Genomic DNA, 17,609 nt, shown 5'->3' with positions numbered 1-17,609 from the left:
CATATTTGGCTCTATAATTACTTTCAGTTCAGCAGTTTAGTTTACTTTTAATATTTTGATACACTAAATGCAATTTTTTGGTGAAATACTAGGTTAACTTAACAAAAAACGTTTATAATATTTTAAGCATTTTTGTTAATAGCCATAAAATTATGGAAATATTGTTTGATACTTACCATCCGTTGTATGCAAACAGTCCCGAGTAAAACGACAAAGCTATCGATGTTACCTCTGTTTTTGAGTTGTCGTAAGTAAAATGTTGAGTATGACCTGAAAAGAAAACCAAGGATATATAACAAAAGCTGAAGTTATTGATAAAATACATTTTAGTACATGTCAAACACCCTTGTATAAAAATGTCTGACAACAGTACCTACATAGTTCTTTTACTCTTTTTTCTTTCTTCTTGACTGACTAAATATTACCAACGAAAACAGTTTTTTATTCCTAAAAGCAAAGATTACACATGCTATGTAAAATGTGTGATCTTTGCTAAAAGTATTCAATATGAATGGGCACCATTTGTCATAGAAGCAAGAAAAAAGTGAGTTCTTCCAAAACGTTGACAGGTGTCAATAAAATACTTGTTGGAATTCCTACATTAATTAAATTTACTGATAGGGATGCGTCCAGCTAGTAATGGAGGCACGAACATACCATTCTTTATAAGTATCAAAAGTATAAATCCCAACAATGGCGTCAGATAAAAAGATGGGTTTTTGCCACTAGACAGGCAGATATAGTGACTTTTGAGTTTTGACTAATCAACTGTATCTTCCTTATGCGGGTCATGATTATCTACATGAGTTGCCGTTTCATTCAATGCACAATTTATAACTGTAAATTCACTGGAATGGAATTTTAAAATATATAATCCTCAATATTGATTTTGAAACACCCGTAAAACGTATATGATGTTTTCCCTATCAAAACTTATCATGGGTGATTTTATTATGTGTGTTATATTATTTATGTGTGTACATTTTTAACTCATTTAAAAAGCACGCCTAAAAAAGCAAAATGAATTTACTCTTTACATTTTGAGACAATATTCATTGTAAAACTTTATTTTAGAATTTGTAGTCTGTATTGTAACACTATAAACTAATCATAATATTAATGTACCAGAGTCCAATGATAAGTATGAGGGGTTGTAGGTAGCAAAGAAAAGAAAATAATTTAATTAAGCCACTGACACAGTGTACTGCTAAAAGTTTATATTTTTTCCATGAAATATTCTTTAACAATACCCAGCTGAATGGGAAATATCTCGTTAAGGTCCAATTCCTATGCAGCGACTGATACGACTATAGTCACTTGTCTTAATTCCTATGCCGCAACTCCTGCGACTCCCACGACAAGTGACTTGTGCGATTGCACTCTTGACCGTCATAGAATAAGCACAGTTGGCAGCGAATATATTACTTGGAGAAGACGAAGAAAAGTAAATATTAATGTGCATGGTAAAAAACAATGAACATCCTAATCCATTGTTCATGGTACGGCGAAAAGAGGGGTTTCAGAATATTTTTATTCAGAGACATCTTCTTCAAGTATTGGGGGTGCTTGGGGTTGAAAACGTATGGGTGGTGACAAACCAGTTCCATCAACTTTGAATTATCTATGAAGGTACACACCTCAAACTCTGTATGTATAAACTATAAATTCGTTACAGCCGCGTGACTGAAGTGCTCACGGAGCAGTCAAGTCGTGACGACTCTAGCTGCGTGGCTCTAGGCGCTCCAGTCGCGCGGCTGTAGAGGCTCAATAGGAATGGGTTGTATTTACTTTGCATTGAAGCAGTCAATTTTTACAGCCGTGCGGCTCGAATAGAGTCGTAACAGTCGCAGGATAGGAATTGTACCTGATTAACTTCCATACACAGTATTCAAGGTCGAAGGTAGTGTCTAGATGTTTTGGAAAGCCTCATCCCTAACATGAGGTTGGATTAGATCTTTTCCTTATCTCTATGACTTTTCAGATGATTAGAAGATTTGATTGTAGGTAGAACCTTTGACTTGTAGAACTCTGTAGAATAGTTTGAACTCCTTTGTAGTGATGAATTCATATCCAAACTAAATGCAGTTATTGAGAAAGGTGAACTTAAGACTAATTTGGAGTCATCATGTACTATATCAGATTAGAGATATGCAAAAGAATCATGAGTAGATATAACTTCAGTCTGGATTAATGTTACTGTCCATTTAACATCGTAGATAGATAAATTACCACATTTCAATTTAAAATTAACAAAATAAAATTACAGTTATAAGATAACCTGGGACATACATATTGAACACACTATCACCTCTAAAGAGGTGTTTGCTTAAGAAATAATTTACTGACTTTTTGTATGGATCTTCGTCACGTTGCAAGTATGATGTAATAAAATAACGTTCAACAGATATCAAGTTAAAAGTTGTTCGAGGCTATGAGGTCTTTGACATGTTAAGCCGGGTTTTCCTAGGCGCGGAATCGGCGAGCGGAGAGAGGAACGCGGATAGCGGACTCCACTTGTCTTAGGCAATTTAATGTTACTGTTTTCCTAGAAGCGGAGCGGAACACCATGTTAATTTCTTTTCCGCTCTCCACGTTCCTCTCTCCGCTCGACGACTCCGCACCTAGGAAAACCCAGCTTTAGAGAGAAAACTGTATAAGTTATAAAGTACAGTAACCATCTCATTGGGATGCCGACGTTGTGTGGCCGAGGTGGAATGGAGCTTTGCGTCAAGTTTATTAAATTATCCAAGCCATCTCTGGCTCTAGCTTGGAGTCTTAGTCTTTCCGTTACCCAGAAAAAGAAAAAAAAATATCTTTTATCAAGTCTTAAGATACATTAATGATAATTTGTAGATCAAAATTAGATAATTGATAACTCTTGGACCTTGGTATGAAAGTTGAAAATTCATTTATTTCGACAAAAGATCTGAAATATTTTACCTTTAAAACTGTCATGAACCTAAATAAATAATTAATCAGTTGATTGAAATTACAATGAGAGCGCTAAGATCTATAAATCCATGGTAGCAAACATTTACAACTTTTGTAATTTTTAACAATCCCACAATGCCACAATATAAAAGATTAAGAAAGTATTTCAGTTGGTAAATTCATTGTATGTGTATAACATACTAAAATACAATACCCCCGCCGCAACAAACCTGCAGACTAAGCGAATTTCCATTAACCTGATTGGATTTACACTAAAATGTCTCCATAAAAATAGCACATTTATTTCCTATTTAAATAGAATAAGTTTAACGAGTACTTAGGTTTGCTGCAACAGGGAGGATAAAAAAGATTTTTTTTATAAATTGATAATAGTTTAGTAAGAAATAAAAGTATTTTCCAAAATCAATCAAAATATGTTCATAAACAAGCAAACTACAACAGTTGACTTATTCTCCATAAGAATAACATGGGAATTTCAAAATTACAATTTTTTTGAATTTTCTCCGTAACAAATAGGCGCATAATAACGCTTCAATATACTAAATTATTGGCTTTTTTAAGCTCTACAAAATGGTTTAAAAATAAATTGTGAAATTTCGTGTTTTTAGGGTCAAAAATGGGAAAAACCTATTTTTACCCCATAAAACCCCCCATAAACCCCCGTTCCCATAGTCCGATCATGCTGGTTCGCGAACTCATTCAAGTTTATCCCGCCTTACACCTTTAAACCAAATTTTATCAAAATCGGACAAAAATTACTCAAGTTATCGTGCGGATGGACACATATATATATATATATATATATCTCTATATATAGATATATAAAAATTTGAACGAATGGTGTTTTTGGCCTCTGGGGACATCAAAATGAAAAAGTAAATCGGTCCCGGGCTTAGGTCTTACCATGAGACCTACGGTAATAGCTACTTCCCTATAGGGAAATTCGCTAAAAATAATTTAAGATAACACACAAAAATTAAAGGTAGTTGAAATGATAAAATCAATGTGACTTTAAAATGTAATAGTCTTAAAAGCTTGAGCATATAATTTATTTGAACTTTAACTCTCCCTTATTCAAAAGGACTTTGTATCGCAACAACCCTTGATGACTTAATTCAAGTGATAATAGTGATGAATTTCCAATTAAAGTTGCAAAAGCACAATTCACTTCACTAAATGAAAACTTGCTCGATGAGTTCTACCATTGACTATTGGATACAGAAGAAGACATCCCATCTATATCGATCAGCTGTCGCCAATTTTTTACTAAAAAATAATGTAGTTGTGTGAGCCAGTCACATATAGTGTCTAAAACTCTATTTTGTACCTTATTTTTTTGTTACTGACATAGTTGCTGGGTCACAACAGTTGCTACAGCTCATAAGTCATTCCTTTAGTTTGACTTGTTAAAAAAACATCGTGTAATTGGCAGAAATCATTAATTTATATCAGCGCAATCTGTAGGTGGCTCCCATCAACTAAGACAAATTTGATTAAAAACCTGGCTACAGCTTTAACATTGGGATGGAATGTCTATAGTTCGGCCGCTTAGAAAGGGACCTCCTCCAGCATTGGTTTAGCATTAGCGCGCAGGTCGTTTTCTAAGCGGCCGAACTATAGTTGTTGTATTAATAGTCAAGGGTTCTACTTTTGCTTATTGATAGATCTGTCAAAGCCGCAGCTAGTTTTATAATGGAAATTAACATATTGTTGTAAATATTTTGTGTTAAAAATATATAGTGAATTTTGTTGTAAAATATAGTTTCCTATTACAGTTATCATGAACACAGGTGTCAAGAAGTATTAGGGGAAGATACTTACTTTAAGAGAAATGTAAAACTGACCTCAAATGACGACCCCCCCCCCACACCTGTGCATACCCATGTTAGCAGGTAAATAAATACAGCTTGGATACAAATTATTTATTTACACATTGATAAACTAATTCACACTCTCATCTTTGTTTGACCTCTTGTAGTTATTCCCGTTGTAGTAGACATCAGCTGTTCTCTGAAGGTCCTGTGACTCTACGCTGTAGCCATGACCTCCCTGATCCTGTGATGGCTGTAATGTTTGCTGCTGATACTTAGAAAAAGAGTTTGGAACCATTCCGATCCTTGTTGGATATTGATACTGCTGATTATTATCATAACCGTATTCTTGATACCTTTGACTTTGTTGCTGTTCTGGGTATTGAATATTATTTTCATTGTATCTTCCCTGTGATGATTCCTCCTCATACTGGTAGATTCCGGTGCCTTCAGGGTACTTCTGGTAACCTTGCCTTTGCGGTAGGTAGTCATGTATATTAACCACATTTTTGTGTGGTGGTAAAGAGCTTACTGCTTTTATTTGTTTTGCACCGATGTTTTGGGATTGACCATCTTTGGCAACTTTTTTATCATTTTGAGTTTGGGTTTGGGGTAACTTTTCCGCTAGGAAATTAAATCCATTTGTTTGGTAAGGAAACAGAAAACTCTGTGTCTGTGGTTGATAAAATCTCCCTGCATTTTCTATTTCAGTATGGAAATAAGGGAGGAATAGTGGTTGTCCCAAAATTTGCCTCTGCCCTTCGTAATATCTTAGAACATCGTTGTCTTGCCTACTCTCCATATTTTCTTTTGGATTGTCGGAGTGATTTCCTTCACTAGAATGTTGTTGAACGGAGTTTCCGCTAGATGAAGACTCAACCTTTGAGTCATACGGTGGTCGTTCAGGTTGATTTGTTTTTGTCAAATTAATAACCCCAGCTTCTTCTCTTGCATCGTTTTCATAGTTTGACTGAAGCCCTCTCGAGAGAAGATCACTCGCATCGTGCCATCCATTCCCAGGAGAATACTGTGCAGGATATTGACCAAGTAGAGGATGCACTCCGTTCTGAGGAGGGTGAAGATAAATCTCAGCTTGATAATTGAAATGTTGATCAGCCGGTGGAGGAATTCGTGGTTCAACCTCAACTGGAAAGGTCATTCCAGGAATTTGTTTCCCTTGGAAAGGAATTATAAGGATTTGAGCTGCCAAAGGAGCTAAGGGATGTTGCTGTTGAAGAGACGCCAAATTCAAATATGGATTTGCTGGATGAATCTGAGAATTTGGAGGAACTTGATTTTGATTGGCTTGATCAGGAGCTGCTACTTGCGGTGCAGGACTAGGAGCTTGGGTCACTACTGGAGGCGGACGTTTGGAAGGCGCTATAAACTCTACGTCTGGGGCTTGCGTTGGCTTGAAAAGATTTTTCTTCTGCTGGAAAAGATTTTTTGATGAAGAAAGCAAATCTGCTTTTGTTGATTGAGCTTGCTGAGCTTGCGCAGGTGGTCTAGATTGTCTCGGAGGCTGGTAGGAATACACCATTGGGGCTGGCTGACGTTGGGTTTGGAATGTATCTACGAAAGATCGGAAAAGTAGTCCAATTGTTCGTTTTTCACGGTCATTCTCCTCTATGTCTTCACACACTGTGAGCGAACTACACAGGAAAATTACCAGCAGTTTAAGAAAGTTTGTATTCATTGTGGTAACTGATATAATTTAAATGTATACTAATTGTCTAGGGTTCTTCTTTTGTAAAAATATAATTTGATTCATCACATTATAGACCTGTAATATTGTCAGAAAAATAAAATTGTATTTTCTGTTTAAATCACAGTACTTTTACAAATTCTTCACTGCACTTTTACAGGTATGGTATTTTATTTATCCCACTAGCTTCGTAAAAAATTGCTGACAAAAATAACTTTCTATAACTTAATTATAAAAATATATAAACGGAGCGAAATACACTGTGTCTTACAAGTGATATTTTCCATCCATAGAACTGAGAAGCTAAACATTGTAAAGAATTGTTAACCATTTATGCTCAATATCTTTATAAGGAGTCGGATTTCTTCGAATTTATTTCTGAAACACCCAGGATAGATTCTGGTAAAAAAAACTTGTATTCCATGAGTTGGAAGAACTCTTGGAGAGTGAACATCAATGTGAGAGTATAGCACAAGAACCAATGTTATTCCAATATTATTCGTAACAAACTACAATTTGAAAGAAATTGATCATCTTTTGTTTTCATTAGGCCTAAAACAAAAAAAATATAAATCTATACTATTATATAAAAATCTAATGGTGTCTGTCTGTATGTGTATTACTAATAGGTGCAAAAACTACTAAACCAACTGGGCTTAAATTTTACAAAAATATACCTACCATACCAAGGACCATTATAGGACTACTCACATTTCGATACTGACCGTAGGCTTTGCCCCTTTGGCTTTAAAAGCTCTGAGGTGAACATTTTAAAAGTAAATATTGATAGGTCTCCATGGCTGCGATGAGAACACTAACAATGTTTGTTTACATTTGCTTTGACATTTAAATGTAAACAAGAATAACTTCTAAACTGCATGTATCACAATTTCAGACAGCTGATACAAAGAAATTAAATATAATATCTTACTAATATCAAAGATTACATATGCTAACGCAAAATAGATATTGCAGCCAAGCCATTTTTGTGATATCAATTTCCATGCGAAGCCTAGCGAATGTCTTCACAACCTAAAACTTCACTGCCGACATGACCAGCTGTCATGTACGTATTTTTTGTTATTGTTTATTGTTATGGTTAACCTTTATTTGTGGTTGTTTGCTTATGTAAGTAACAGGAGGTTTATTAATGGATTAGAAAGAGTGAAGAAGTGTTAGTATTATGTGTGGTGAATAACTATTGTATTATGATGTGGATATTTTCATGAACAATACCAGGTATTAAGACGAGTGTAGGCTATGTAATAAATGGCAAACACGGCAATAAAAAAAACGGAAATGCCTTCCCGGCACTGCTTTACATTCACGTTTAGTGTGTGAACTGCCTTTTGAACCTAACTGCTTTATAAATAATCTGAGAAGTAAAAAGGAAGCTGTACGAACATGACTAGTTATATAATTTTAACAAACTACGGATGTATACAGTACCAGTTGTCACTCAGCAGTCTGCACTCATTACTGCCTCTACAGACGATCACCATCACCGTCTCGCGGCAGCCCCTTCATCACATAGCGATACATTCACTAGTATTTCTACTGTCAATGTCTCATTATCTTAGAGTCTGCCTAAAAACAGTTATGATGGAGTTCCGAAATATATTATTAACTACCTTCATCATACTATTATGCAATAATTGGTAATTTATTGTCAATTGAAAATAGACGTACATTGAACGTTGTGGTTTATCAACGAAGACCACTAAGAGGGAAATAAAGTATCCTAGGCTATGTATTTATGGGGTTCAATTTTGGAGAGGGGTGGTTTGCCAATTTCTGCTCCAGGGCACTCCAATCCAAACCAGGCTACGCCAATACAATGTCTTAATGTTGATTCAGGAACTTACCATGAATAGCTATACTGGGAATGCGAACGAAATGCCTGTTGTAAAAAATGTAGTTACAGGCTTCCGGTACAAAGTATTCGACCTATTGTTTAATATAATGTTTAAAACAGGCCATACCAGTAAATTGGGATGTCGGGTCACTCGGTTTAGTTCACTTTCGTGTGATTGCGAGTGTGTGACTGACCTCCAATTTCCAACCTAAATATCGTTTTTACGTGGTAGATAACCTCTTTAATTTATGTACACTAAAGGTTCCACTGTTGGTTCTTAAATTTATTTTATATAGTCGTCAGTTGAAAGATTTGTTATATAAAACAATCCAAATCTATATTTTATATCTTATGATCTACATTTTCTTCAAAGCTCAGTTGCAAACGGCACTTACAAAACACCAATAATGCGAGAATACGTAGTTTGAAAACAAATGCAGATCTGTGTAGATAAATGTTCTTCCTACAAACTATGTCTATATTGCTATGTTTAAAAAGGTCAAGTAGCCAGTGAATGGCTATGTAGTAGTTGACTAACCATACATTCCCCATCGTGAGTTATAGTAGCAAGATATTGTGTGTGAGTCTAGAAATCCGGAAGCAAACTTTGTGGATAAAAATTCCGAAAACAGAAAAGTCGACGAACTCACAAATAGTCACGAATTATTAAAACTTGTAAGATTTATAAATTTTTAAATTGTTAAGGGTTCTCTAAATGTAAAAAAGGTTCTCTATGTTAAAATTCAATGCAGACAAACTAGTATAACATTGTAAGCTTATTATAGCCTATCACTGTGACTGCAATTTTTGAAGATTTTTATTAATTCGTGTTTATATCAGTAAACCTTTAGTATCCTTTAGCTCTTTGTTACGTGGACATTTTAATTTTAAATTAAATAACTGCCATTTGTGTAAAGATATAATGTTATGGTACATTAATGACAGCTGTGCGCTTTCAAACTAGAGATACGATGACGACGGGTCGGCGAGCGCGTTGCGTACAGGCCCGAGCACACGAACATTACCGAACCCACCCGAACTTGAATGGTAATGCAGATCGAGACTTGACACAGCGCCTCTGTTGAGGGACCACCCAACTACGTGAAGGTGGCCCCATCCAAAAACGACTTGGCACAAAATTGCCGTAAGGTGCAATATCTATTTTGCGTTAGCATATGTAATCTTTGCTAATATTATAAATCTGAAAGTTTATGAGTTTGTGTGTGTGTGTGTGTGTGTTGCTCAATCACGCATAAACTACTGGACGGATTGGGCTGAAATTTGGCATGATGATAGCTCACATTCCCGATTAACATTAAAGCATATTCTTATCTCAAAAACCCTTTCGGGCTCCGCCCCAGTGGCTCTGTAGTTCCCCATGTTAACCTTATGATTTTTCATATTTAAAAGGGATTAATGAATCTTAACAGCTGTTTCAATTAAACAAGTTGGTTCTGTTCTATGATGTTCAATAGCATCAAAGTTACAAGGATTACCAACAGGGTGCAGCACGATTATTTTTATTTTTTATTTATGACAACAGCTAATTTCCAACGAAAAGGTGAGTGAGCGTAGCGAACGAACTTCAACCTGGAGGCGAGTTAGCGTAGCGAACGAGCTAACCTGAAGGCAAGTGAGCGCAGCGAACGAGCTCCAACCTAAAGGTGAGTGAGCGTAGCGAACGAACTTCAACCAGGACGTGAATGAGCCATGCGAATACTTATGAAGTTAAACGGGGCAAAGCCCGCGGGTACAGCTAGTATTCAATATGCATAACATGTTGGACCTTTTTCAAGATTTAATGGATTACCGATTACCACACAGTTATGTGATTAGCATTCAAGATGTAGTACACTATCCACATACCCTAACCCTACTCTATGCTTTTCATCATTTTAAATTACCCTCTTATGTTCACTTAAAACTTGAAATGTTATTAACTAATTTGATTTATATATTTTGATAAACATGTTTGATTTAAGTAATTTAAAATGGGTAATAATTTGAATGGGTAAAACATAAGTTTAGGAGTGGTTTGCTCCATTATATTAACAGTTTAAAATCCAAGAATAATATTACTCATATTTTTAAACCATATTTTTTGAATAAACAACAAGTCTAAAAAAAATTCAACAAAGTTAATAAAATTATAATTTAATTTAAAATGATCCTTTAAAGTAATGTGATTATAATTTAAAACTAGAAAATTGAAATTTATTGGAAATTGAAATTCTAGTACTAGTAAATTACAGTTAACAAAAAAATTGTTAGGCCTATTTAACCTTATTATTTGTAAGATACTATGATCTCCGCTATATTGAATATTGAAACTATTTTCCCATATTTGAAAGTATAAAATTAATTGAAGAATTAAAAAAGTTGCATTATTTAAAATTATAATAGATATACTGTCTTTGGCTAAAATTTGAGATTTTTAACTATTTCACTATAAAATTAAACTTTTTTTTATTATTGTTAAAGTATGATTTTCAAACTTCTTTTTAAGATTTAATTTTTAAGTATTTATAATTATGTATTTTTACTGTTTTCCATGATCTTGTAAACGATATCTTTAACACTTCCTTGATAACACAATTAGTACAGTGAAGAATTTGCAAACACTTCAAATACACTTTTAACCAATTAAACTACAAATTCGCACATCACTAAATATTTCTACTAAACCAAATCACAAGCACAATTCTTGAGAAAACCCCACTGCACAAAATCACTTCGCGATTTTTTAACGGTAATGCACAAAGTAAGAAACCGTCCTGTCACGTAAAGCGCGGTAGTGAAAATGAACCCGTTCCACATGCAGAACTAGTTATAAATACCAGTTTGACAATTGCACAACTGATCCTCCTATGTCTGCAGACTTTTACCTGAACAGCTGATTATTGTTATTATCAGCTGTTCCCATTGTTGACATCAGGATGTTGCGATCTCCACCGGTTATTGACATATCGCGTGCAATACGTGAAAATAATTACTTTGCTTGTGATTTCTACTAAAGCGTGAATCCAAGGCCGTTCCGAAATGGGTGTTGATGAAATATTAGTTAAAAATAGAAAAAAATGTAAGGAAACAATTTTAGTAATAAATAGTGTATATTCCATAGTACGAACTACATTAAAAGTTTTAAATTAATGATTATTTATTTACGTCTTCTGAGGGCGAATGTGAACTTAACCTACTTCACTTGATTATACAGTAATCAAAACTTCTTTATATTCGCTGTTTTTGGTTTTTTTATACTTATTAGTCGCTGAAACTTTTTTTACGTCTACTGACCAAAGTTGGAAATAAGTTCGTTATTTTTATTGACACATGTATTGTATTTTTAAGATAAAATACTAAACGGTGCCACTAAAACTAAACCATACTTTCTTTAATTACACGTACATCAAAATGGAACACCAAACTACTTTTATAAGAAAAAAAATGTATAATAACTATATTGATTTACAACACTTTTAATCACTTTTGAACACTAACTGTGAATTTGCTGGGGGTTTTGCCATTTTGTTCAGGGATTATAACACGGATTGAAAAATGTAAATTTAATTTCAAACTGTTAGAGCAGTTTTTGTAAAAACAAGATTTTTTGTTATTGAAGTGATTTTTGTGGGAAAATCACCATCGAAAAGAAAATTTCATCTTTGTTTGACTGGTTTCCCCCTAGAAACAATAAGAAAGTTACAGTGTCAAAAATGCATTGTTTGCGATACTTTTGTCAGCTCATTTGTTCACAATGTTTAACTATTTAGACACAAGGTAGCATTGGGTCATGGAGAAATATTTTGACAACTATGCGATAAAATTTAATTTTATTGATTTTATGGAGCTAATTAGGCCTGATATACATCACTTGATGAACTAGTTTTTGACAACACTGTATCTTTTTACGTAATAACAGATACTAGAGGTCGCCCAGTGAAAAATATGTAATGTACAGACTTCTCCATTTTCACCCCATGCTATAAATAAAACATGTGATATTTTGTCACCAGCATAGCAACCAATAAGGCCCATGTAAGTTTTTTTTTAATTTTAAGTTCATTTTTGTTCTTATTTTTTTCCCTATTTCAATTTATAATGTTATCCTGCAAATCTACAGACAAATATCTTTCTAACAGTATGCATGGATTTTCCCTGCGATGCACACGAGCTTAGAAAAAAGGTTTTAAAGAAACATGCTTGCCTATTAATATATAGATTCCAAAAGGCGTTACTTGGTATGGTAAAACAAAACTAGATGATGGTCAAATATTTGGCTATATCATCCGAAGACTCGCCACAAGATATTATAATAGTCGTGGTCAAACAAATGTCCGCTCCCAACAATTGCATTGCAAATAATGCAACGATCAACAACGTTTAGATCACACAAGCTGTTTCGAGCGTAGATCATCTTACAAACTTCTCATAATAGTACTTGTAATTAATTAAAATTAACTTCTCTAATACATTGTTACTCATTAAGTGCATTTTAAGCTGAGCATGTATACAGGGTGAGTGTAATATGAAGATTATGATCGTTGGAGTTATACATTTAAATCAACTAGGTATGTTTCATTAGCCAAGATCATTTAGCAAATGCCGGACAGTTTTGGGTTTACTCTAAACTTCTGAATTTTCTCAGGATTGAACCAGAGACCTTCAGATTATTCGGTGAACTATAACCACTTACCTACCCCGTTAGCCGTATTGATCAACTAGTGAAAGTCCAATCAGTTCCTTTCTCTAATTTACTACAAAATTTAATAAGGTTGCAAGTAAAAGGTTCGTTAGCGAACGTAGCCTATGTCTACTAAAAATGCAACCCATTCTCAAAGATCAAGTTGCCCTAGTGTGAAAACCCCGTTAATTGACTCGTAAGAAATTAAACAATTCTGGAGAAGCTGAGCAATAATACAGGAGCAATTAACTTTGGTTGCGCATGGAGCAATCAAGCAACTAATGCAGACTCCACGTGCCTGGTTCGCACATTCTCTTTCACCCTAGATACATTGACATAGAAACTGACACTGGTCGTTAAATATGCGAAATTCCTTATGGTTTAACACCGTTATCACGTTATTAGACAGTTAACATGAATTACCGGCCTTCAAACATACAGCCGAGCCGCCAAGCAACGTAGTAATGTAGAGTAGTTGAGGAGATAAATGTATGATGACCATACTCATTCAGGCCTGTCATGGTAAGAATCTCTTAGACGATAACGCACAAAATATATTTGATCTTCTCTAAATTGCATGGCACGGTTAGGCCCCGGCCACACGAGGAGATCCACGCGAAGTTATGGGGTTCGACAACACTTTGAATCAAACGATAGTGGCCAAACGAGGTGAAGTTTAGCCGCCTAGAGGGTCGGAGTTCAGAAAGAAAGTCCATATTCAAATCCCTCCAATGAACAACGCCAAATTCCTCTCTAAGGTATGTCCTGATAGTTCAGAATACACCTGAACTTAAGGGTCGTCAACGTCCACCCATCAAGTATATAAATGGAAATGGATAGGACTCGTAGGCTCAGGGAGCTTTTCTTTATTTGTCACTCCCTACACTTAACGTTAACGTATACAATGAAGTTTGGAATCTGATCAAAGTTTTTCTTTCTCAACGGAAATTAAGATAGCAACTCATTTGTCAAAAACAATTAAAAATAATCGTCATGCCTCCTTTTTTTGTAATGATCAAGGCAGAGTTTCAGAAGTATAATTTATAGACTAATCATAGAAGATGAAAACATTACAACATAAAAATTACATGCTATTACAACAAATTACCCACTTTTATCGAATACCCACAGTTTTGCCAACAAAGTGGGTAATTACCCATCCTTTGCCTTAACCTAGGTTGTTGGAGAGGGGAATGCCAAGTCAGGGAGGGAATTGCAATTAACTGGAGTGGTGTCTGAATGCTGAACTCGGTTAACGCACAATGAGGAAGAAGAAGAACTCTTTTGTCGACCAATCAGAGAAGTCTCACGCAATGATGTCGAGATCATAGCTTCATCTGGGCCAGGCAACAAAACTTTGGACTTTGGAGTGTTTGGGCAGCCAGAAAAATCGCTATTTCATTCTTAAAAAATCCTTTATAACGATAATACGGATAGAGTTAGGGAGATTTGGAGTTTTTTAAGATAAAATTTATTTATTTTCACAGCATTTCATTAAGTCATAAAACATTCAAAATTGAACGTAATTACAGTGATTGAGGAAGTTTGTTTCTTCTAAACTATGAACAAAGTCGCTTCAATGTATATCAACTCAGTAATGGGGCCAGAAACAAGTTTACGATTTTTTTTAATAAGTTGGAGGATATACAAACTTGCTTAAATATGAGGAATGTGTCTGTAATGATGAAACCAATTGTATAACATACTCTGGAAAAATATCACTCCATCACTGATGAGTTCACAACTTATGTGGAAATGGTGTGCGACTGATAAAATGATTATACTGTGTATAATGGAACCTATCTCCTGACCGGGTCTACCTGAGGACTTCAGCCATGGGTAACCGGGTTCAAATCCTGCCCATTGGCAATGTATACAGGTGATATTGTTGTGGCCCCGTAGTTTAAAACACATCCTAATTTTCCTAACTGTTCAATAACCTAGAAAACATATTACTTTTAGTGTAGGATAACTCTTTCCTCTAGAACGCATGCGGTATTAACGACAGAAGAGCTTTTACTTAAAAAAACATTCGTGGCCTAAAAGTTCTTACGCTGGCAATGTAGATTGGTGTTTTACTGATTACAAAGACGCTGTTTGAAAGGAGCTCGGAAATTTGTTGACCTCTTTCCTTGAAACAAAACGAACTACTGTGCTTTGAGAGATTGGACTTTTTGAACGTTTCACCGTTTGCTTGTTTAGACGCTTTTTCATATATCTATGAACTGATGGGTTCTTTCGGCAATTAATTTGATTAACACTAATTTGATGTCAAAAATTTAATCATTTAATCAAATAAAATTTAATCAAAATGTTGTAAGTAAAATTATATAACCTTGAATTAAATCAAAAGTCAATTAGGCATATACGTTTCTACATAAAGACTGACTGTAAAAATACGGTATTTGTGTTTAGAACTGTACATCTACACAATATTCAATCATTAAATGAGAGTATTTCTTAAGATTTTATTTTAGAATACAACATACCAAATTCAAATTCATTTAACGTTAGCTAGTATGGTTGTGAATACTATAGTCAGCGGTAAGGGATTAGATTGCAAAATTAAAGAGGACGAGATTAAAGAATTGCCATACAAGTAGTTTAGACGTTTATAATTGTATTGTTTTTACGAAATTTCATGAAAAACTATGATGTTAGTTGTTGCCGCTCATTTGTACTGCCGTAACGAAAAATTGTAATCGAATTCCTAATAGTAACTGTGTAAAATGAATAATATAGGTGGTTTTTTTCAGCAAAGGGCAAGAGAAGTGAAATTCTTGCGCTAGGAAATGCCAACGATAACTGGATAACGATAGCCAACAAGTAAATCGAGGTCGCTTTAATAGCAAATCGAACAACTGAAACTGAACTGTACTTTCTATGTGAAAATAATTTGTACCCTCAATAGTAATCCCATTAATGTTGTAAGTACCAGGAACAAAATCGCAGTTTCAACTCGATACCTCAAAGTTTTTTACGACAAAATATTCTAGTTTGTAACGGTTTACAATGTTGAATTATCTTTATTTTAGGTTATGTGACTTTGAACACCTATGCTGTAGGATTTTCCGAGGTAAATATTGGAAATATCCTTTTCAAAAAGTGTTTTCCCTCAAAGATACTGCAGCAAAACAGATGTTTTAATTCGTGCTTTCCTGCTTTGAGGGGCTAAAGTAGCTCTTTTCTCCTTTGGAAAAAATAATCCATTGTAATATGTTTACTAGCCGTAAAATTCGTCGGCAAATTTTGGAAGAAAATTCCCGATTAACAATACTGTAATTAATTAAAATCGTTTCATCATTAATATTTATTTCTGTTTATCGGCATTTTAAATTGATTTCTCAAAAGATATATACCCCTTAATCGACTTTAAGACACATTGAAATTTAACAGAATTCAGTACTTGATTACGTGTTTGGTAGACTATCCAATAGTCAATGGTAATACATACAGTATTGCATATTATAAATAAAAGTATATCGGCTGTCCCTATATAATAACAAAACCAGAAAATAAACATTTTGGAATCTAATTTCTAAAGGTAAACAATGTAGGCATACCCAATTTATGTGAATTAATTATTTAGTTTGACGAAAAATATTGTTCATGACGTAGGCAAAAATGTCTATTTAACTTCGCTCGGTTTTTAGGTTGTAAATTTAAGCCCGGGCCGCGAGTCCACCGAAGCCGTAGTGACGAAATATAATCCCGCATTATCCACGGATAAAACAAAAACGGTATGGATCATAATCATAAACAAATTACGTCACTGGCCCAAAAGTAAGCACGTGTTTATTAATAATATTTTAGTAATATTTTAGTAATATGTTATATGTAATATGTATGTAGTATTAGTAATATGTTTAGTTTAGTAATATTTTATCGGAACTGTCAAAAACGTCCAAACCAGCTATTATGGCTATAGTACTGACATTCGAGCCAATGAAAACATTTGTTATGTTCATGATCCATGCAATTTCTGTTCTAGGTATTATCATTGAATGTAGTGAAACTTAGTGATGTACTCACCTGTAAACAGCATGTAAGCACCGGCTACGATGATGGCGAAGAGGGCGAACAGTTTGGCGTAGGTGAATGTATCCTGCACCCTGGTGGCCCATTTGACATCCCAACAATTGATGAAGGTGAGAACCACTGAAACAGCGAAACAGATTATTACAACAAGGGAATGTAAGTAATAAAGGGTTAAGGTGGGTGTTGCTGGAGCCTACTAACCTACAGCGTCAATGTAAAATGAGGTAAAACATGACAGAAGTAGAAAAAGACATGCTTGTGGAATCAATTATTCTGGGTAAAGAGTTTGTCCATGCAGGAGTTGTAGCCTTCACGTGTTGAACGTGGCAAAGGTTCTATGATAGATTAAACGTTGAGGAATTTCACAAGAGTTTAATGTGAATTATAAACAGCTGTTCTTCTCTCTTTATTCACCACTGTTTCGGTTAAAATTGTTACTATGGGTCAGCCGCTTAGAAAGCGTCCTCCTCGTAGCATTGGTGCGAGAGAGAGATACCGAGCTGTGGGAGTGAGACAGAATATGGCTCTTCCCCCACTCCACTGCCACCCCACCACCACCCTTTAGTT

General features: G+C 34.8%; 1 protein-coding gene across 2 annotated transcripts in view; it reads right to left on the bottom strand.

Moving 5' to 3' along the window:
* Positions 1–17,609, bottom strand: part of LOC128989355 (Y+L amino acid transporter 2-like) — a 79,656-nt gene that overhangs the window by 12,720 nt on the left and 49,327 nt on the right. For both annotated transcript variants that reach the window (XM_054411245.1, XM_054411251.1), the window contains exons 4-5: positions 17,037–17,162; positions 177–270 (exon numbers count right to left, since the gene is read on the bottom strand). In XM_054411245.1, coding sequence (XP_054267220.1) covers positions 177–270; positions 17,037–17,162 — 220 coding nt within the window. The remainder of the gene's footprint in view (positions 1–176; positions 271–17,036; positions 17,163–17,609) is intronic.

The sequence above is a fragment of the Macrosteles quadrilineatus genome, unplaced genomic scaffold (genome assembly GCF_028750875.1).
Source record: "Macrosteles quadrilineatus isolate MER2022 unplaced genomic scaffold, UCM_ALF_1.0 Scaffold_1__1_contigs__length_201487025, whole genome shotgun sequence".
Lineage (NCBI taxonomy): Eukaryota > Metazoa > Arthropoda > Insecta > Hemiptera > Cicadellidae > Macrosteles > Macrosteles quadrilineatus.
The sequence above is the reverse complement of the archived record's forward strand: the minus strand, read 5'-3'. Positions and strand labels throughout refer to the sequence as shown.